Source organism: Carassius auratus, chromosome 34 (assembly GCF_003368295.1).
Source record: "Carassius auratus strain Wakin chromosome 34, ASM336829v1, whole genome shotgun sequence".
NCBI classification, from domain to species: Eukaryota; Metazoa; Chordata; class Actinopteri; order Cypriniformes; family Cyprinidae; genus Carassius; species Carassius auratus.
The window spans coordinates 2,173,112-2,195,403 of NC_039276.1; the positions used below are offsets into that span (position 1 = coordinate 2,173,112).

The 22,292-nt window shown below is 33.9% G+C and overlaps 1 protein-coding gene across 2 annotated transcripts in view; it reads right to left on the minus strand.

The window, feature by feature from the left end:
* kcnh7 (potassium voltage-gated channel subfamily H member 7) overlaps positions 1-22,292 on the minus strand; it is an 85,774-nt gene that overhangs the window by 39,607 nt on the left and 23,875 nt on the right. The window contains exons 3-6 of one of the 2 annotated variants that reach the window (XM_026217419.1): positions 21,338-21,493; positions 5,438-5,872; positions 4,813-4,833; positions 2,057-2,268 (exon numbers count right to left, since the gene is read on the minus strand). In XM_026217419.1, coding sequence (XP_026073204.1) covers positions 2,057-2,268; positions 4,813-4,833; positions 5,438-5,872; positions 21,338-21,493 — 824 coding nt within the window. The remainder of the gene's footprint in view (positions 1-2,056; positions 2,269-4,812; positions 4,834-5,437; positions 5,873-21,337; positions 21,494-22,292) is intronic. The other variant, XM_026217420.1, reaches the window with a different exon arrangement.

A 22,292-nucleotide genomic window follows, 5' to 3' on the forward strand; every position in this document is an offset into this window, starting at 1 on the left:
TGGAAACTGCAAGACGTTTTATTTTTCAGGAATCTTTGCTGAATAAAAGTTCAAAAGAACAGCGTTTATTTGAAATAGAAATCTTCTGTAACATTATTTATGTCTTCACTGTCACTTTCGATCAGTTGAATGTGTCCTAGCTGAATAAAACGATTAGAAGAAACATAGTGGACTTTTGAATGGTAGTGTATAAATCACAAATAATTTGTTATAATATACTATATGTACTTATTCCACTATTTTCAAAGGGCTCTTAAAAGCGTGAAATGAATGAATGTGAATGCTAACAGATAGATATTAAAGACTCGTTTCATATTGATTTAACAGAGTAAAATCTGTATTTTTCCCTCATGTTTCTCAGTAAGACCCTCAGGTGAGGATGTGCTTCTGCTCTATTTCTCCTCCGTGGAGTTTGAGTTAATCGATGTGTCGCGAGTGTAATGTGTTTGAAACACTGCACGCGTCAAATGCTTCCTGATTCGATTAGAAATCCAATAGTCTTGAGGACGAACACAAACAAGCTGTAACAAATTCTCCTGCATAATTCCACAATATAGCCAAGATTAAATAATGCTAACAGACAAGTGTATGCAAATAAATGCTAATGATGATACTACTTAACCTCAGGGATATTAAGATGAGAGCAAGAATACAGGGCAAGCAGCAGTAATTATTCAGAGTCTGCGTGTCACATCCTCTCTACGATCTCCTTTCTTACCTCAACCATATTTAGCGTCTTTTTCTGACACAGAAATGCATCAAAAGAGCATCCGAGCGTGAAGATGGATTTTCTACCACCTCTGGGAAATGGATCTCCAAATATTGCCAGAACACAATTCAGTAGCACTGCGGCAGTTTCTGTGTGAGAGACTCGAGTGTAAATTGAATTTTCTCCTTTAATCCATGAAGCTAGATGTGTGTTTGCACACTAGCTCTGTTCCAAAGACTAGCAAGCCACCTAAATAGACAGCATTTAAAGGCATGTTTCTAAAGGAGACACTACTTTCTGTCAGCAATGCATGCATGTGTTTTTCAAGGATAAATCTAAAAGTAAATGCATGGAACACGGTGGACAGAGCAATAGAAATGCTAGTGATGTTAATAAATACGCTACTCTCCAAAATGTTTGGAGTCAGCTACAGTAGATTTTATTAATTACATTTTAAAAATGTATTCACTTAATTTAGCCAGGATGCATTAAATTGATTGAAAAATATTTTATTTTATTATTATTTTTTAAATCAAGGATGTATTCAGTTGATCAAAAGTGACAGTAAAGAGAGTTATAATGTGTCAAAAGATTTCTATTTCAAGTAAATGTTGTTCTTTCGAAACTATCTATTCACAGTTTCCACACATATTAAGCATAATGTATGAAATTGTTTTTATTTTAAGGTTATCTGTTCTCATTTTTATACTGGTTCAAGTTTAAGTTTAAATTTGTTAAATGTCAATGTTTGTTTTAATTCAAGTACTATTTTATTTATGGTTTTAATTTTAGTTAACTATAATAAACCAGCAACTGACGTAAATGTATAAACGTGCAGTTATTAAATAAAAAATTTACGATTTTTTTTTTTTGTCACAGAGTGACAGTAAAGACATTTATAATGTTTCGATTTTCTCAATTTCAAATAAATGCTGTTCTTTTGAAGAATCCTGAAAATAATGTATCACCATTTCCGAAAAAATATGAAGCAGCACAAGTGTTTTAAACATTGATACTAATCAGAAATGTTTCTTGAGCAGCAAATCAGCATATTAGAATGATTTCTGAAGATCATGTGACACTGAAGACTGGAGTTATGATGCTTAAAATACAGTTTTGATCAAATAAATAAATATCATTTTATAATTTATTAAAAAAGAAAACATCTATTTTAAATTGTAATAACAGTTTTTACTGTATTTTTAATAAAAAATGCAATCTTAGTATTCTTTTCTTTGGAGTAATCGGTCACAGTGAGACCAGAAGTGTGTATAATGAAACTAAATATGTTTTTTTTTAATCTAATATAGTGAGTTTTGCATGCATGTTGACTTCAAACGGTCTTACCTGTGTGACCTTCTCTGTGACGTTGTGCGTTCTGTCCTTGACCTTTGGTGCTATGATGGTTTTCTCCGAGGACGGAGGGGAAGGCACTTTCTTATCGTTGGATTCAGAGAAGTTGAGTGCGATGAGTGGGATCTTGTTGATAGTGCTGTATTTGTTCAGGTTGGAGTCTGAGGTGGATCCCAGCAGACTGGACTTCAGATGGTTAAACGGACCTGAAGGTAAAGAGTAAAGAAGAGCCTCTAAATGTTTTATTTATTCTTGTTCGTCTAGCACAAGGCTGGGTGATTTAGCAACATTATATATTTTTAAATGTTTTTTAAAAAAATTATATGCTGTATGTATAGCCTTTATTTCATTATTTTAGAACAATACAATTTAAATATTAATCAATCATCATCATTATTATTACATTATTTTAATAAAAATATATTATTAAATATATATTAAATAAATATATTAAATATATTAAATAAAATATTTATATTAAAAATGCAATTTTTAAATGCAATGCATTTAAAATGTAAAATAAGTAATTAAATTGTTCAATTAAAAAAACTAAATTACTTAAATATCATAAGAAGAATATAATCAAAAATGTATAATATATTAGTTATATCACCAGATTTGATCTTGCTTTGATTATTTGAATACATATTAATTGCAAAATTAAATAATTATTTTAAAATTAATAATACATTTACATTAAAATACATAAAAAAAAATCAATTAAAAAACTTAAAAATTAAGTCATTTCAGGGAAAATACTTCAAGAAAATATAGTTAAAAAATTATTTACATCACCCTGCCATGATCTTGCCTTATAATATTTGAATACATATTGTTTGCAAAATTAAATAAATATTTAAAAAATAATATAAAAATATTATTACAAGAAAATAATATTTAAAATATTTTCATTAAAATACATCTAAATGTTCTTTTTATGTTCAATTTAAAAACTTAAATATTTAAGTCATTTCTCAGAAAATTATTTAAATCACCCTGCCATGATCTTGCCTTGAATATTTGAATACATTTTGTTTTCTCAGCATAATGAACCATTTGAATGTGTTACAGTTTAATTAAAATACCATCATCTAAACTGCAGATGTTTGATTTTACTGAAAGAAATAGGATTGTTATTACATTTCAGGCTTGCCATAAACAACATCATCCATGCTTGAAGCAAACATATGCAGTTCTGTAAGCATCCATTAGCAATCCATTAAAATCATGTGCAATGTAAAAGAAGGATGATAAATAACTGTGATGCACGGTCTGTCTTGGCATACAGCTTTAAATCAAACTCTGATTAGATAAAAGTCCTGCAAAACTTAAAGAGTCTGTGCTGGTTAACAGCTGATGGAAGTCATTCAGCATGTAGCATTGATCTGCTGTCCCGATGCATCAGTCCCGTTCAATGAGATGTGAAGAGGAACTGCCTGTACAAGTCTGAATCACAGCCGAGCCGTTCTAATCCATCTCAATGCAGGACAGTCCAGACTAGAGCTTTACTGAAATAGCAGCAAATGTTCTGCATGATCTAATCAAGACATCAATAACAGCTGAGAGGAGAAATCAGGCTGAAAATTGATAATCACGAAACGGCATGATGTCCTGGGCACTTTGATGATGCTCTGATCTGTAGCCTGAATGCACTTTTGAGGAAAGATAACAGCTTTTATCAGATTTTTTTAGGTATCTTGATTTAATCAGTTTAGATTCTAATTACAACAGGGGTGTCAAACTTTATTTTAAGCTGACAACTATTGTTATTTGTTAAAGCTTGGGGTATTTATGGAAAATGCATGCAGAAAACACATTCTTCTAAAGAGGCTGTTTCCATATAAGATAAATTAATAATAAAATCAGTATTAATAAACATGTTTACATTTACAGACCGCCTTCTCCCTCAAATTTAGAAAGCAAAGACTTATTATATTTTAATGGGCTAACATTAATGTTATAGTTAACTAAAACATCCATTTTTGTAACTTGAAATAAACATTAATTGAAATAAAGAATTATTTTATTTCAGCTATTTCCTTATTTATGTGCAGTTTAAGTAAAAGTTTTAAAATAACTAACCTAAAACAAAAAATATATATTTTACAAAAAAATTATACAATTGTAAAAACACAGCAAAGTTACTAGCTAATTTTTATTAAATAATTTGAAATGAAAATGAAATTAAAACATAAAAAAAAAAAAATAAATAAATAAATTTTATTTAACAAAAACATATCTTAATACTAAAATAACACTGATAAACATTACATTTGTTTTTGTACCTGTATGTATTACACATCATTGCTTTTAACAAATCATAAATCTCAAAATTATAAATTATCAATATATTATACACCATTTGTTTACACGTAATTACAAAAATGGCAATAACACAATTGATTAAATGCAAAATTAGTATTTTCTTGTAAAACATACTCCAGCATATTCTTTGTTTTACTTACAACTTCGAACAGTTATTTTTTACAGTGTCATTTTATATAAAAACACAGTTTTGTTTTATTTTAATATTTATATATATATATTTTTGCATTGTTTAATAATAATTTTTCTCAAATCATCTAACAGGTTGAACTGGACTGAATTGTGTTTTTTATACCTCTGTTCCGGATTAAACTGGCTGTAAGTAGACAATAATAGGAAATGATGGTGAAGCTACTGTGCAGTTTTAAGCATGCAGCAAGCAGCCAGAGACAGTTATTATGCATTCCCACAGAATACAGCGTTACCTTTCAAACCGCGTCCATGGTCTGACATTGAGGAGTACATAGATGAGAAAAAGAAAATGAGGAAATGTGCCCAAGTTCTTTGAAGAAAACTTTTAATTAAGAGAATTCTTGTGAAAAATGAAAGCACACATGCTGCTTTGTGGCAACGATGGATAATTTCATATTTGGTCCATTAAAATTGCTCTAAATTGAAAATTTCTTGCTGTTAGATGTGATTATCATCAGTAAAAGGAATTAAATCACTACACTGGAAAATTAAACATTACTGTTAATTGTGCAAACAATGCAAAAACTAATACGCATTATGACAATTGAGTTAATCAACTGCATAGCTTAAATGCACTGTGATACAGACAATTATTATTATATTTAATTATTTATTTTTATGAAAGACAAGGTTTACGTCGGGGTAAGGAAATTGGCTTCAGAGATCCTGTTATTGAATATTTCAGAACCAGTAAAAATAAAAATAAAAATGTATTTATCATTACATGTGCTACTTGGTCCATGTCAAACTAATGTCTTTGGCATAGTGCCATGCTGAATTACTTCAGAATCTTCTCTCCAATTTCAGTCAAACATCTCACAAAAATACAAGAAGCTGAACACAAGTTATAGTCCTCACCTTCACTTGTGTGTCTGTCTGTAAACATGCGTTTGGAGTTTGTGCTCAGGCCTTCGATGTCGTGCACGGAGGAGGCACGTCTCCTGCTGAACATGCTGTCTCTAGATTTGGCCTGGGCCAGGCAGGTGGTGGACTGTGCTTGAGACGGACTGGGCAGGTCCCAGGGCTGTTTGGGCGATGAGTGGTCCAGGGGTACGGACGTGCTGACCAGGGAGGAGTGAAGGCTGGAGCTGATGAGCGCCCGTGTGTCGTTGGCATCTACTGGACTGGAACCATCCTTGGTAGGAGATTGGACGTCCATCACGGCCACAGAGTCATCACTGGCCCTGGGCGAGTCCACCATCACTGAGTCTGGGTCGTCCTGCGGAAGAGACTGCTTGCTGGTTCCCAACAGCTTCAAGGCTGGCAGACGGAAGTGGAAGAATCTTCCTTTTCCTAGAGGTATTTGAAAAACAATTACAAAATTAATGTAGATATATCACAGTATAAAGCACAGTAGCACAGTATAGAAGCACAGTATAAAAAAAAACCTAGGTTAGATATATGAAAAAGATCTCTGATCAAAATTAGATATCGCTTACACATACCTCGAAGTTATCGGTGTTAATCTGGCACATGGTGTTAATTTCTCTAATTAATATGACAGACCTATATTTTTTTTGAGTCTTATTACTCTAATTTTCTCTGAGATTGTAAGACGGCGGGCTGCTCTGACGTGACTGAAATCCTGCGCCAGGAAATTGTCCAGATGAAGGCCAAAAGAATGACACTTTGGTCCCAAAACTGTGATTTCTAGAATATTTCATCTTTAAAATGATACAAATTTATTAAAGTCCCATAAAAAGGCTGATTGTCCACATAAAACAAATACACAAGAGCATAGGCGGAGGGCGAACCAACTAAAGGGTAAGGCTAAAAGCAGCCAAATGTATTAAACATCATAAACCCGTCTTTATAGCCAACAAACAGACATGGGTGTCATGTAGGCTAATAAAGTATGTTTAATGGGGCTGAATTTGTATTTAACGTGATTACAATTTAATAAAAACATTGGAATGTAAAAAAAAGGCTATGTAACATTACCTTTTCACAGTTATTCGAACATCGAATACATTATCTATAGGAAGTGACAATATCACTAATTTTGATCTATTGCGAGTTTAAGAACTCTAAAAAAAACTATAGTTATAGTCACTGAAGCTGTATACACTGTGAAATTAACCTCTTATTTATTGTACGTGCATCTGTGCTTTGTTGTTTATGATGTGCCATTTTACTCAAAACTGAACGCCTATGATTGGTCACTGGATTCCTAAGCTCAACAGAATTGCGTGTGATTGGTTAAAATGCGCAACACTGTAAAAAAAAAACGGCTAAAATGAAATGCGTTGCAACATGAGCAGATCTTAATTCGATGCCACTATCGACACTGTCTGTTCATTTTCACATAGCAAGAGATGTAGTAGATTTAATTTATTTGTGCAGGGGCATTTTTGTCTAATTAAGTGACATTTTTGCCCCAAGTCTTCATGGCCAGGGGAAGGCTAAGCCTATGCACAAGAGGACAGTTTAATCCAGAAACTCTCAAGTGGGAATTGCTTTAGCACTGCAGCTGGAATTGCCCGCCAGTTCAGCAGCAAACAGGGTGATGTCCAGTGATGTCCAGTGACCCCAGATGTGCTGAAGACAAACTTCCTACTAATATCTGACAGCTGCAACCCTCCAAAAACATTAGTTGATCTCATCTGCATATATGACAAACTGAGGAATACTTGAAGGCTGTTTCTATGTTATTTTAGTAGCTAATAACAGATATCCTATGTTATTAACAAATTCAATTTCTCAATTTTATTTAATTTTTTTAAGGCTTTCATTATAACTTATATACTGTATGTTAAAGATAAATATTCCAATAAATATAATTAACAAATTAAAGTAAAACAGCCTTTTATTTTATTTGTCAAACCTAAATGATCTGGGGCGGGTTTCCCAATAACAATTGATCAAAGCGCTAAAGAACGTTTTCTACAAGTAGTTTTACGATTGTTAGTTATTGTATCGTTTCCTAAAAATGCACTTAAACCAATCGCACATAGCTGGGCTTTAAGAGCTACTTAGGAGTCGCTATCCGTATTTCAAGTGCTGAAATGTCACCTTATAGAATCCCTCTTAATTGTAGTACACGATCGTTTATTGACGTTAACCTAATGCTGCGTTCCAACTTGGATATAATAACTATAATACAATACAATATTATATTATTGTGTATTATACTTTACATAATTATATATAATATACAGTATAGAGAGAGAGAGAGAGAGAGAGAGAGAGAGAGAGATGTTATTTTGTGGGTCGAATACATAGCTGGTTTTCGTGCGCTTCAGCGAGTCATATTTTTCAGTCAGTTAATTTAGATATGGATTTCTATTTGTTCTGCCCTTTTTAATTATTTAATTATTTAAATTAATAAAAAATAAGAAAACGAGTCATAAAGTGTACAATAAAGCACAATCAAATCCTTATATTATAATCACATTGCACTTGAATCAAGTCAAAGATGTAATCTGCTGATTGTCCTGCAGGTGACCGAGTAAATATGTCTTCTTACGATGCACTTAGGGATTTACGGTTACCCCAGAGCACCCGTAGATCTATCGATGATTTTCAAGTGCTACTTAATTTACGATGCTTTTTGGAAACAGACCATAATATTAAGATCAGTCGTACGATTGTTTTTACGAACTTCTTAGGTTTACGAAGCTTTTGGGAAACGCAGCCCTGTTTATTTTCCCTGAATATTATTATTTGGGGCAGAATCAAAATAGACACTCTTAAAGAAAAATATTTATTTATTCATTCTTAATTCTTATCAGTGAGATTTTCAACTCTGACTCTTACCCTTTTCTAGAATAACTATTATAGAGTTTCAGAAGTGACCAATGAATGCACTGAAATGAATTAGCAGCACCGTCGGCAGCATTATTATAAGAACATGCGTATTAGACATGCAGCTTGAGCGGTCAACATTCATTCCCACAATGCATCTCCCCCAGGAGAACAACAGTCTGACATATGGCTCATATGTTCAGACATGCCTTTAATTATCCCACCGGCCTTTGGTCTGAATTCATCCCTCATACGGATACAGATCACCACTGCTTTAATAAGCAGCCTCTTAACTTTTTTTTTCTTCTTCTTTTAAAACAGGATGTGATCAAACAAATCCAGCGTTTCCCAGTGGAATTCAGTGTTTCGTCTCCAGCGCATCAGCACTTTGAAGAGTAAATTGCATTACACTCTTTCTAATAAATAAGGTCTTCTTCAAGAGAAAGCTTATTCGACTGCACCAGACTAGAACTTGCATCCACTTTCATTCATTTTCATTCAATTTCATAATTCATTATTTATTAATATTTTGCATTGGCTTCATTCTTATAATTTCAGTTTTCATTTTATTTTCATTGTAGTTCAAGTTTAAGTAATTATGTTATGTGCTTGTCCTTTTTATATTATTATTAAAATCCCTAAATATATTTAATTAAGCGTTTATTTTAGTACTTTAGTATTCAGTACTTCATCTTATTTATTTCAGTTAGTTACCAAGGCAATGTTTTTAATTTCCATTTCCATGTTTCGTCTAATTTTTACAGTAATTTAATTCAGCTTTATTTCAAATACTGATAAACATTTTTAATTAACAAATTGTAACAGATTATTAGTATTTCATATACAGTATGTATCCATGCAAAGTAGTTTAGGTATCTAAATGATCACAGATGTATTTTATTAAATTTATTTGTATTTTTAAGCTACAAACTCTATATTTTTCACTTGAGAGTGAATGGCTGTAAAATATATTTTAATATTTATACATCTTTAATTATGTTTTATTTTAGTACTTCAACTTAAATAAATTTCAGTTGGTTGAAAAGCAATTTGTTTAAGATTTTTCATCTAATATTTATATTCTAGTTTATTTAAATTACCAAAAGTCACCTATTTTTTTTTATTTATTTTTTTATTTAGTTTCAAATAAACACAACAACACAACACAACTGTAACAAATTTATGTGGTCAATATAGTAAAGAAAAGGTTATTTAACTATCTAAATTATACACATTTAATTAGATTTTATATTAATTTGTATGTTACAAATGCAACATTTCTCACTTGACAGATATTTGTATAATTTAGTTTTAATTATATTTTCATTGTAGTTAAATTTTTGGTCATTTTCTTTTGGGCTTTTGGTATATATATATATATATATATATATATATATATATATATATATATATATATAATTTTATTTATTTATTTGAGCAATTGTAGTACTTCTGTTAATTTTCAGTTATTTGCCAAGGCAGTATTTTTAATTTCAGTAGTTTCAATTGTAGTTTATTTCAGTTTATCTACGTAAAAAAAAAAAAAAAAAGAAGTTCAATACCTTTTGTTTACAATAATAACTCTGTAACATATTATTATTTATGCTACTATTTTTATCTGTGCAAATGGTTTAGTTATTTAAATGATCACGAATGTATTTTTTTTTATAGTTTTTATTATTTCTATATTAGTTTTTGAGGTACAAATGCTACATTTCTCCCTTATATATGACTTATAAATATACACAGTAAGGGTGTTACTAGGTCTTATTCTTCAGATTTAAAAGGAAGATGCACAATTAAACAATACTAAGTTTAAAATTTCAGTTCATCTCTAGTAAATCCACATGCTTTAAGTCTATTTTCACTGCACATTTAATGCTGAGTTTCTCTCCAATTTTGCTTTTTGAACAATGGATGAAACGTGCTCAAAAACCTGCAGCTAATAATCTAAAGACCTTTAAGCAGCTCAATACTGAGACATTACAGTAGGCTATGTGTCATGCATTACAGTATGCAGGTGTACAGTGAAGAGCGTTTCTTCTCCCGGCCGTCAGTGTTCCTCATTCAGCTCAGTAGGGTTTAAAGAGGAGCACCTGCGAAACAGAGGCAGGTGTTTAACCCCCTGGCTGATGCTGAGGAGGAGGAGGATCTCAGTGTTGTGTTCAGGACTGTAAGCACTCCTCAGGAGGGCTGTTTCAGATGCTCAATCACAATGGCAGTTTGAAAGTGAGCCAGTGTTTGGGAATATGACGTGTGTGTGTGTGTGTGTGTGTGTGTTTCACAGTTAAACAACAGCTGTTTAAAGGTTACAATAGATAAATAAACAATATCCTCCCTAATTACTTTGCTTAAACTCTGTCATTACTCTGTCATTTTTATCTAAATTATGGTATTATTGGTGCCTACGAAGGCAAATATTAATATTTCACTCAATTATTTTTTACTAATTTTAGTTCTTCAACATTTTATTTCTGATAGTTGCCAAATGAAACATATTTTATATATTGTATGAAGCTATATTTGAATTACTATAGAAAATTGTAATTCAATAGAGGTTCTAGAGAGATTCTTGAACACTTAATATATATATATATATTATACAATAATATATCAAATATAACAAAATATATCAAATTTAACTATTGAAGTAAACATTTTTCAAATTATATTTTTACTTGTATTTTAATATTGTGTGTGTGTGTGTGTGTGTGAGAGAGAGAATGTAGTACATACTTTACAAACAAAAATATTGCCCCATCTTGAAGGAATAAGAAATCGGATTAAATCATAACAAAAATATATTTTTATGTATCTTAATATATATACATTTATATACACACACACACACACACACACACACACTAATAATTATTGTTTTATTTTGAGATGATCCAATATCTTTTATATTGTATATGACTGATACATTATTATACCATAACTGGTTTAGGCTACTAGTGCACATTTAATATCTAGTTTTCATTTGCTCCTACTAAGACTTAATTCAGATGCATAAATTGGTTTGAACAGAAAATGAAATGGCCCATACAGGCGTGAACACTGATAGTTTATTCCATTATAGCACAGATATATGGAACATTACAAAAGGCTCTATCCTAACCTCTATATATGTATGTGTGTGTGTGTGTGTGTGTGTGTTTGTGTGCTAACAGTCACAGTGCATATGTAGATTGCTTGATTTGAAGGTCATGTGTGGTTTGGGTAACATGATTCTAATATAAATTAGCATGTAAATTTCATTGCATTTGCTGTTTTCTAATCATAGCAGAGGAGTGTGCAGTCTAAGCATGTGACATTCTCATTCAGGCTGATAAAGCTTCTATTTCAGAATACACTAGAACCTGGTGATTCCATCCCATGATTCCAGCACTTCCATTTGTTGCTATGATACTGGCAAGTTCATGCATAATTAGTTTCTTGTTAGCCCCAAAAGTCACCTCATTCTAAATATGAATGTGTCACAGGAATTCTGCACATATATGTGGTGAAGTATTTTAAATATGTGATCTGATGGTATGTTGTTTTGCATGTTAAAGGAATAGTTCACCACAAATTATAAAATTGCTGAAAATGTAAGTCAGCCTCAGGCCATCCAAAGTATAGATGAGTTTGTTTGTTCATCAAATTTGGAGAAATATAGCATCACTTGCGCTGAGCAATGGATCCTCTGCAGTGAATGGGTGCCGTCAGAATGAGAGTCCAAACAGTTGATAAAAACATCACAATAATCCACAAGCAATCTACATCACTACTATACATTCCATCAGTTATCATCTGGTGAAGCCAAAGGCTATGTGTTTGTATGCAACAAAGCCATCATCAAGATTTTGTTAACTTCAAATTGTTGCTAATGTACAGTATGTAAAGTCCACTATTCATAATACTGCTTTCTTCAGTGAAAAATGTGTCTTTTCTGAATCAGAAGAGAAATATGCAAACATCTACAAGCAAAAACAGTCCAAAACTGCTCTAAACAAATATGTGTGTGTGTTTTGATATGGGAGGACAACAGGGGATGGACTTTTTCACTGGGGGAAACGTTATTATTGTTAGAAGACTCATATTTAGCTGAAGTCAAAATTTCTTAATGATGGATTTCAGTTTGATTACTCTAGATGCATTAATTTAGTGCAACAAGATTCAAAGATCAATGCAGGCATCTCACCATAAAACTAAATGACCAGGGCCCGGTTCCCCAAAACGTTCTTATCGCTAAGTAGTTCTTAACCTATTCCTTAACCTCTCTCTTAACCTTATGGCACGATTCCCGACACGTTCGTACGCTAAGTATATCTTCTGTAAGTCACACTTTCGTAAGGTTGGTCTGGACCATTCGTTAGCTCTCTCTTAGTGTTGTTTGAGCTCAAGACGCTAGTCTCCGCCACTGTGAAGCAGTCTTTAGAAATCAGCGCAGCTCAGTACAAGGCAAACCATGGTATGTTGACAATATTGTGGCTCAACAATGATTTTATGATATGGACATTTTAAGACTCATAATAAATTATGTTCGCAATGGATACAGGCCTATTTATGAAGTTGACTTTATGTGGTATCAGAACTAATATGGTGGTAATTAGCCTAGGCTTTTTCGTAATTTAATTAAAGCGAATTGGCAATCACTTTTGATAATTAAAATCTGGCAAACAATTTGGCTCTAAATGGCTAAGATCTATAAATGGGTAAGCATGGTGGTGTCCAGTAAGCGACCAACTATGGCAGCGATCCAACGTGTCCTTGTATTGAATCAAAGACAGAGCTGGACGCGGAGCCGTTTAGTCCATGTCAATTTTTTTATTCTGCAAAACTTAAGCCCTTTTGACATTTTGCCTGACGTGGCTATATAAAAAAAAATGTGCCTCCCAAGACAGCTCATTATGGAGCTGCTGGACCTTCTCAGACCTGCGCTTGCCAGGCTAACGAGGCGCAATTTTGCTTTAAGCCCTGAAGTCCAGCTTCTTGCAGCGCTGCGCTTTTTGTTTTGTTTTTTGCTACATAGAGATTCATCGAGGTCGTGGGAGAGGGCTACGGCCTAATCAAGACCTCTGTGTGGAGGTGCGTCCACACTGTCACCAACGCCCTTCTGCGCCATGCCGGGGATTACATCCTGGTGGATGGCACACTCATCCCTATCGCCAATTCATCAGTGATTGATCAGGTGTAGGCTACTTATCGCGAAAGGGATATGCGGCCATAAACGTGCAGGTTATAGTGGACCATAGGAGTGTGATCTCTGACCTGGTGGCAAGGTCCAGCAAAACTTCAACTTCCTCTGACGAGAGACTTGGTGCGCTTTTTTACATTGCTTCCCCATCATATTCTGTATCTAACTCTCTCTCTCTGTTCATTGTAGATAGGTTGCTTTTTATTAAAAACATTAATCAATGGCAATCAGTACCGCATTAAACAGAAATAACTGCAGCTGCTTGCCAATCAATTCTGATTGTAAAGTACCTTACCATTAATATAAAAGTGTATTATATAATTTTATAAGTCGTTAAACCCATGTCAAGAAGCGGCACAAGTGGCACAATGGGATAAGGAGGGTGGATGATTAGCGAGGGATACCCGGTTAATCTAACCGTCACAACATATCGTGTGAACATATTACTGACCATTTGATAATTACATTTATAGTCTATATTCTACTGATAACTTAAACTATGTTAAAATAAATGTTGCAGTAATAAATTGAGGAATGTTTCATTTGCATAGAACATGTTGTCTTTCTTAACGCTGTATTGCACCTTCGCGTGAAGTGGAAAATCGATTCCTGAGCAATCGATGCCAACTAATTCAGCACCTTCACTTTGGACAGCGCTCTTGTTACGTCGAACATAAGAGGCAACGTGCTAAGAAGCTTCCTAAGGGACACTTCGGGGAACACACTTAGAAACATAAACAACTTTGGTAAGATATATCTTTCGAGGTCTTCTTAGCGCGCTAAGAGTGAGCGTTATCGGGGAACCGGGCCCAGTGTAATTTTTCTGAACAACACATTCTTCTCATTCGTATTATATATATATATATATATATATATATATATATATATATATATATAAAATTAAAAAGAGAAGATCCAAATATATATATATATATATATATATATATATATATATATATATATAGATCTTCTCTTTTTATTGCTACACATTATGATGTGATGCCTGAATTTTAATATTAAGATTTTGTGATGCCTAAATTCATTTGTAGCATTTATAACAACTGTCTTTAGTTTTTAGTGTTTTTATTTATTTAGACAAAATAGTGTGGTACTTCATGATCAGAAACTTTCGATATGAGTATGTGTATTTAAGTCATGACTAGGTTTGGGTCTCACTGTAACACATCACAATCAGGGTTCAGCAGTGAGTCCTTGTTGACACAGACTCTCCATGACACCCAGAGGCTGAACACACACACACACACACACACACACACACACTCTCCAAACACTCTGCAACGCAACATTCTCCACTATAAATAACCCTCACCTAAAGTGATGTGTTTGCTAAGTGAGGATGTAGAGACGCTGAGGCGGACCTGAGGCCCGAGCTGTAAATGAGCACACGTCACTCACAGATGTGTAATCCTGCCACGATCCACAAACCAGCCCACAGGAACAGGAAGTTATGGAGACGATGGAGATGATAAATGCATTAATATAATCTGCTTCCGTTCTCGTCCTCACTGATGCTCTTTCTTATATGACCCGGTTAATATTAGTCACAGCAGTTCACTGTCTGTCTGATGGATATTGTACACAAAACCACAAAGTTTTGTTAGTAATTGACCAATAATAGAGAATTAGTTTTTTATTGATCTGTATTTAATTGTGCATGCTTATTTCCCATATTTTTACATTTAAATGTAAAATTATGTATTATTTTATTTATAAACATTTGTTCTTTCATTGGTTTTATATATATATATATATGTGTGTGTGTGTGTGTGTGTATAAATAAAAAAAAAACAATGAAAGAACAAATGTTTATAAATAAAACAAATACATATATGCAAAAACACTAAATGTTATTGGTCACTTTATGTGCCAATCAAATTATCAAAGGTGCCAAAAAGAAGATTATTGGATCATTGTGCTGGCTAGTAAAACTAAATCTGCACCTGCTGATGAGCGTGTTAAAGCCTTGATGTGAAGCCAGTTCTGAAAGCGTCCCTCATCTGAGGCAAGAGCAGAAGATGCCAGCGTCCCACCTGAATCTGAGCAGTCTCAGCAAGAAGCTCCTGTCTAATTAGCACGCTCTGTTGAGTAACTCCTCACTGCGCTGGTAAGTTAAAGCGCTTCCTGTTGAACACGACTGATTAGAATAGATGGTTTAGCACAGCAGAGGTGGGGTTGTGAAAGAGTCACCAGGAAGCAGCTCTAATGTAAGTTACAAAATGATTCCTGCCTGACTTAAGTTCAGTCAATCAGAGATCATCAGAGAAATTATTGCTCACTATTTACACAAATAATAATAATGTTGTAATATTAAGTAAGTCATAATAGTGGTTGTTGAAAGCTTCAGTTTTGTTGCTAATGCATTAACTAACACAACCACAACAACTGGGTTCTGGAATTTAAACTCAATAGAGATGATTGTTTTTAGTTGTTATAATATATATATATATATATATATATATATATATATATATATATATATATATATATATATTTTTTTTTTTTTTTTTTTAAGGGGTGCACGACTACTGATTTCTACTAGTAGATTTTTTTATTTAAAAAATACTTGATTACTCATGCTAATGTAAATGAGCACAATTTTTTTTTCAATAAATGCTTATTAATTCATAGCCTTATGCAACAATTACATATATAAATTGTCAAAACTATTATGACAGTACATATTTAAATTTTCATGAAACAGCCAGTATTTGTATTTGTGTCTGTAACAATCACATTTTTTTTTGTATCTGCATTCGGATACAACGTCGTACAGTACTTGATAAGAGCAGCCAGCCAACCACGTGATCTCACGTGATGGACTAATATCTGTAAATATTAAGCCGGGACAGTCTATTTAAATATGAATCCTGCATGTTCTGCGTGTCTCTTTCAATGAATGGAGCAGAAGCGTGACTTCCTTTATTAACACACACTGAAGCGCACGTGACGCTCGCGGTAATTTCAGCGTCTGCTGTCTCGCTAAATAAGACGAGAACACATGAACAACATCTCCAGAACTGCTCTGACAGTCACATCATGACCGTTTGAGTAAAACCAAAGAGTATAGAAGCCCAAGAAATAAAAGTCCTGTTTTAGACAAGTATTTGCCAGAGATGTATTTCTATTGTTCAGCAGAATGTACATAGCCTACTACTAAAAAAAATCAAACTTTTTTTTTTAAGGTTTAATCACACAAAATCACTCGACTACTCGACTAGTCTGTGCAAGCCCTAATATATATATATATATATATATATATATATATATATATATATATATATATATAATATTGATCTTAGTGCTGCGTTTGACACCATAGATCATGACATACTCATAGATAGATTACAAAACTATACAGGTATTCAAGGACAGGCTTTAAGATGGTTTAGATTCTACCTGTCCGATCGCTACAACTTTGTTTTATTTAAATGGGGAGTCATCTCATTCATCACCAGTAAAATATTGAGTGCCACAAGGATCTGTCCTAGGTTCTCAGCTATTTTTAATATACATGTTGCCCCTTGGTAATATTATTAGAAAATACGGCATTAGTTTCCACTGTTACGCTGATGATACTCAACTTTATCTCAACGAGACCAGATGAAACTTCTAAATTATCTAAGATAATTAAAACCTTAAAAGATTGGATGACCAATAATTTTCTCCTATTAAATCAGAAAAAGTTAATCAGAGTTATAAGAGTAAAATCAGAGATGTTACTTATTGAACCAAAAAACAGTACACATAATCTCTTGGATTACAATTTGCAATTTGCAAGGCCCTTAATGGTTTAGCTTCTGCCTAACTAGCCTTCATGCTACAATCCATATGCTGGACTTTTGGTAGAACCAAGGATAGCAAAGTGCACTAAAGAAGGTCGAGTTTTTTCACATTTGGCTCCGAAACTCTGGAATAGCCTTCCTGATAATGTTTGGGGTTCAGAGAGACTCTCTCTGTTTAAATCTAGACTAAAAACACATCTCTTTCACCAAGCATTCAAATAATAAATCTCATAATTTTGGACTACAGTTCTGTATCTGAAACTAATTCATTTGAATTGGTTGGAACAGCTGCTATGCTAATTATGTGTCTATTTGTTTCTCTGTTTTGCCACGGGATTTAAATCCCATAGATATGGGGCAAGCTCCAGTCTGGATCCAGAACACCTGAGAAGAGATGATGCCAACCCCTCAGAAGACCTCAGATGATGCTAACCCTGCAACAACATACAGAACTAACAAATTTAGCTGTAAGTTTGATTGCATCATATAATAATTGCTGCTGATAGCTTTCACAGTCTCATAGTCATTTAATTGATTTTTCCAAAAAAATCTGCCATATGTACATGAACTGACAGTCACCACTGATAAGCTACTACTAAATATAGTGGAAACTTAATTTTCTGCAAGTTGCTTTGCAATGATTTGTATCGTAGAAAGCCTACTGTGAAATTACCATATCAAACATGACGTGCTAACATGGATGCAGCTGAAGTTTCCCAACGGAAACCTCAACAAGATGCATGCCTGTTTCACACATACTCTGTCTACAGTGCGTATGACTCATTGTGCTTTCACACAGGACGCGTTTGCAGTCTGTTACTGATCTGTGGCTGTTTAGTCCACAAACACAACATTTATTAATTATTTTATGTTTCAAATCATGTAAAAAAAATTATCATTTTCAGCATTGTGACTTTCATCACAGTACAGTAACAATCTTTCATAGTCATAGACATTAGTTTAAACTTAATGAATAAAAAAAACATATTATTCATGCATTTGACTTCTAGGATTGTATAATAAGCTGTTCAAGCAAGCGGCAAAACATTATATATGTGTATATATATGCGTGACATGGAGGTGATCAGTTTGTGGCACTGCTGAGGTCTGGTTTCCCAGGTTTCTTTGACAGTGGACTTCAGCTCATCTGCATTGTTTGGTCTCTTGTTTCTCATCTTCCTCTTGACAATAGCTCATAGATTCTCCCTGGGGTTCAGGTCTGGTGAGTTTGCTGGCCAGTCAAGTACAACAACACAATGGTCATTTAACCAACTTTTGGTGCTTTTGGCAGTGTGGGTAGGTGCCAAATATTGCTGGAAAATGAAATCAGCATCTTCAAAAAGCTGGTCAGCAGAAGGAAGCATGAAGTGCTCCAAGATTTCTTGGTAAACTGGTGCAGTGACTTTGGTTTTCAAAAAACACAATGGACCAACACCAGCAGATGACATTGCACCCCAAATCATCACAGACCGAGGAAACATAAAACTGGACTTCAAGCAACTTGGGCTATGAGCTTCTCCACTCTTTGGACTTTGGTCCACTGGGCAACAGTCCTGTTCATATTTTCCTTAGCCCTTTCCTTAGCCCAGGTAAGACGCCTCTGAAGTTGTCTGTGGTTCAGGAGTGGCTTAACAAGAGGAATACGAAAACTGTAGCCAAATTCAAGTCTACCCCATGATTGTGTAGCCTAGTGAACAAAACTGAGAGACCAATTTTGAAGGCTCAGGAAACCTTTGCAGTTGTTTTGAGTTGATTAGCATGTCATCATACTCTAATTTGTTGAGATTGAATTGAGCCAAAATCATCAAACTACTTCAGTCTGTGTGCAATGAATTTATTTAATCCACGTGTTTCACAATTAGCGTTGAGTTACTTAAATGAACTTTTCCACTACATTCTAATTTATTGAGATATATGTTGACACCTGTATATGTTTAAAATTAATCTATAGCAATTAAAACAGCTGACATTAGTTTTTTTTTAAATGTATAATCAGAGTGTTTTATAATCAGCTATAATTTATTATAATTTAAACACAAACATTGTAACTGTTTTAATTATAACAAAATAATTAGGCCCTTAAATGTAATATTTAAGAAATCAAGTTAATTTAGACAAAATTGTAGCTCAATTAGTATAGGCTCAATTAGATTTTTTTAGTTATTACTTATATTCATTATTTTATTACATTACTATTTTGCAATATTACAATTTTTTCTTACATTATTATGAGTGAATAAACTTAATTCATAATACAAACCCGAAAAAGTTGGGACACTGTACAAATTGTGAGTAAAAAAGGAATGGAATAATTTACAAATCTCATAAACTTATATTTTATTAACAATAGAATATAGATAACATATGAAATGTTGAAAGTGCGACATTTTGAAATGTCATGCCAAATATATTTGGCATGAGCTACACATTCCAAAAAAGTTGGTACAGGATGCAATAAGAGGTTAAATGTACATATAAAGAACAGTTGGAGGACCAATTTGCGAATTATTAGGTCAATTGGCAACATGATTGGGTATAAAAAGAGCCTCTCAGAGTGGCAGTGTCTCTCAGAAGTCAAGATGGGCAGAGGATCACCAATTCACCCAATGCTGCGGCGAAAAATAGTGGAACGATGTCAGAAAGGAGTTTCTTAGTGAAAAAATTGCAAAGAGTTTGAAGTTATCATCATCTACAGTGCATAATATCCAAAGATTCAGAGAATCTGGAACAATCTCTGTGCGTAAGGGTCAAGGCCAGAAAACCATACTGGATGCCTGTGATCTTCAGGCCCTTAGACAGCTCTGCATCACATACAGGAATGATACTGTAATGGAAATCACAACATGGGCTCAGGCATACTTCCAGAAAACATTGTTGGTGAACACAATCCAAACTCTATAGGTCAAAAAAGAAGCCATATCTAAACATGATGCAGAAGCGCAGGTAATTTTCTCTGGGCCAAGGCTCATTTAAAATGTTGCAATGTGGAAAACTGTTCTGTAGTCAGACAAATCAAAATTTGAAGTTATTTTTGGAAAACTGGGACTCCATATCATCCAGACTAAAGAGGACAAGAACAACCCAAGTTGTTATCAGCGCTCAGTTAAGAAGCCTGCATCTCTGATGGTATGGGGTTGCATGAGTGTGTGTGGCATGGGCAGCTTACACTTCTGGAAAGCCACCATCAATGCTGAAAGGTATATATCCAAGTTCTAGAACAACATATGCTCCCATCCAGACGTCGTCTTTTTCAGGGAAGATCTTGCATTTTCCAACATGACAATACCAGACCACATCCATCATAAATTACAACTTCATGGCTGAGTAGAAGAAGGATCCGGGTACTAAAAAGGCCAGCCTGCAGTCCAGATCTTTCACACATAGAAAACATTTGCTGCATCATAAAGAGGAAGATGCGACAAAGAAGACCTAAGACAGTTGAGCAACTAGAAGCCTGTATTAGACAAGAATGGGACTACATTCCTATTCCTAAACTTGAGCAACTTGTCTCCTCAGTCCTCAGACGTTTGCAGACTGTTATAAAAAGAAGAGGAAATGCCACACAGTGGTAAACATGGCCCTGTCCCAACTTTTTTGAGATGTGTTGATGTCATGAAATTTAAAATCAACTTATTTTTCCCTTAAAATGATACATTTTCTCAGTTTTAATAAAATATTGAAATTTGACTTAACTTCCACATCATTGCATTCTGTTTTTATTCACAATTTGTACAGTGTCCCAACTTTTTTGGAATCGGGTTTGTAGATGTTATACTTTTTACCTCAATGTTTTTAAATACTTTATTCCTCATATCACAGTTTTAGGGCTGGTTGGTTTGGATCATGGTTTTAAACTCTTGATTGAAGGATTTTTAAACATGCAGAAACAGACAAAATAAATATTTGCAGAAAGAGCAGCTAGCAGGGAAAATTCTATGTAAGAAATCTTGCATTACAATAAAATAAATAAATACAAATAATAAAAATGCATACATAAAAAGAATATTAATAAACTCAATTTGCACTCACTAATTTCAGAATTGGCAGGCGGCATGAGTTTCAGTCTCTCCAAAGAGTCGCTGTTCTCCTCGTCTAGAACATAATCGAAGTTCAAGATGAACATCATCACAACTCCTTCCTGGTTCTTCACTGGGATGATGTGAGTTTTGCACTGGAAGTCTGAACCTACAAGAGGAACATATTTAGTTTTCACAAACACTAGTTTGATTTTGTTAATTTGGTTGAGTTTCCACTCCTCGTTACACATCTAACTTGATAATGAAGATACATGTCACAGTCGATCATACTGAGAGCTGCGAAGGAAACAGAAGACAACTAAGGATTTTAAACTGACAAATCAAGAGGATGAGAGACAAATTTAAGCTGTTATTCCCTGAAAATATTCCCTTGTGTGATACACCACTGCCACGGTTCAGGGTTCAGTTTGGAGCCACCTTTTCAGTTTTGCATTGAAGGTCATCTCTCAGAGAGTGTGTGAGTACTTTATGGGTTAAAACAGCTTGAATGTTTAAATTGGCATGACTTAAAATGATGTGCAAGTTACATTAACTGTATGAAACTCGTGCTAGTTTAGTATTATTGAAAAACCAACTGTAGCACTGACATCCAGTGAGACAACACCAGTGAAAAGAGAGAGAGACAGCGGCCGTGTCCTGAGCTGGAGGCTGTGATCATGGATAAATGCAGTGGAGGTCAGAGGTCACAGCCTGTGCTTCTCTCTGTAGGCTTAGCCCTGTTTAGCTGCCCTTATTCTGCAGCTCCTGTGACAGGCACTACAGCACAATGAATCTGTCTACATGGACGCCAATGTTCTCCTCTTATCTTTTTTTCTTTTTTAGTCCAATCCTTATCTCCTGCTCATTGAGTTCGCTCCCAAAGCCCCTTTAGCAATGAAAGGACACAGAAATGCTCAGGCTCCTCATATCTGCTGCACTGATGGATTATTAAAATGTTTGGGTGTTTG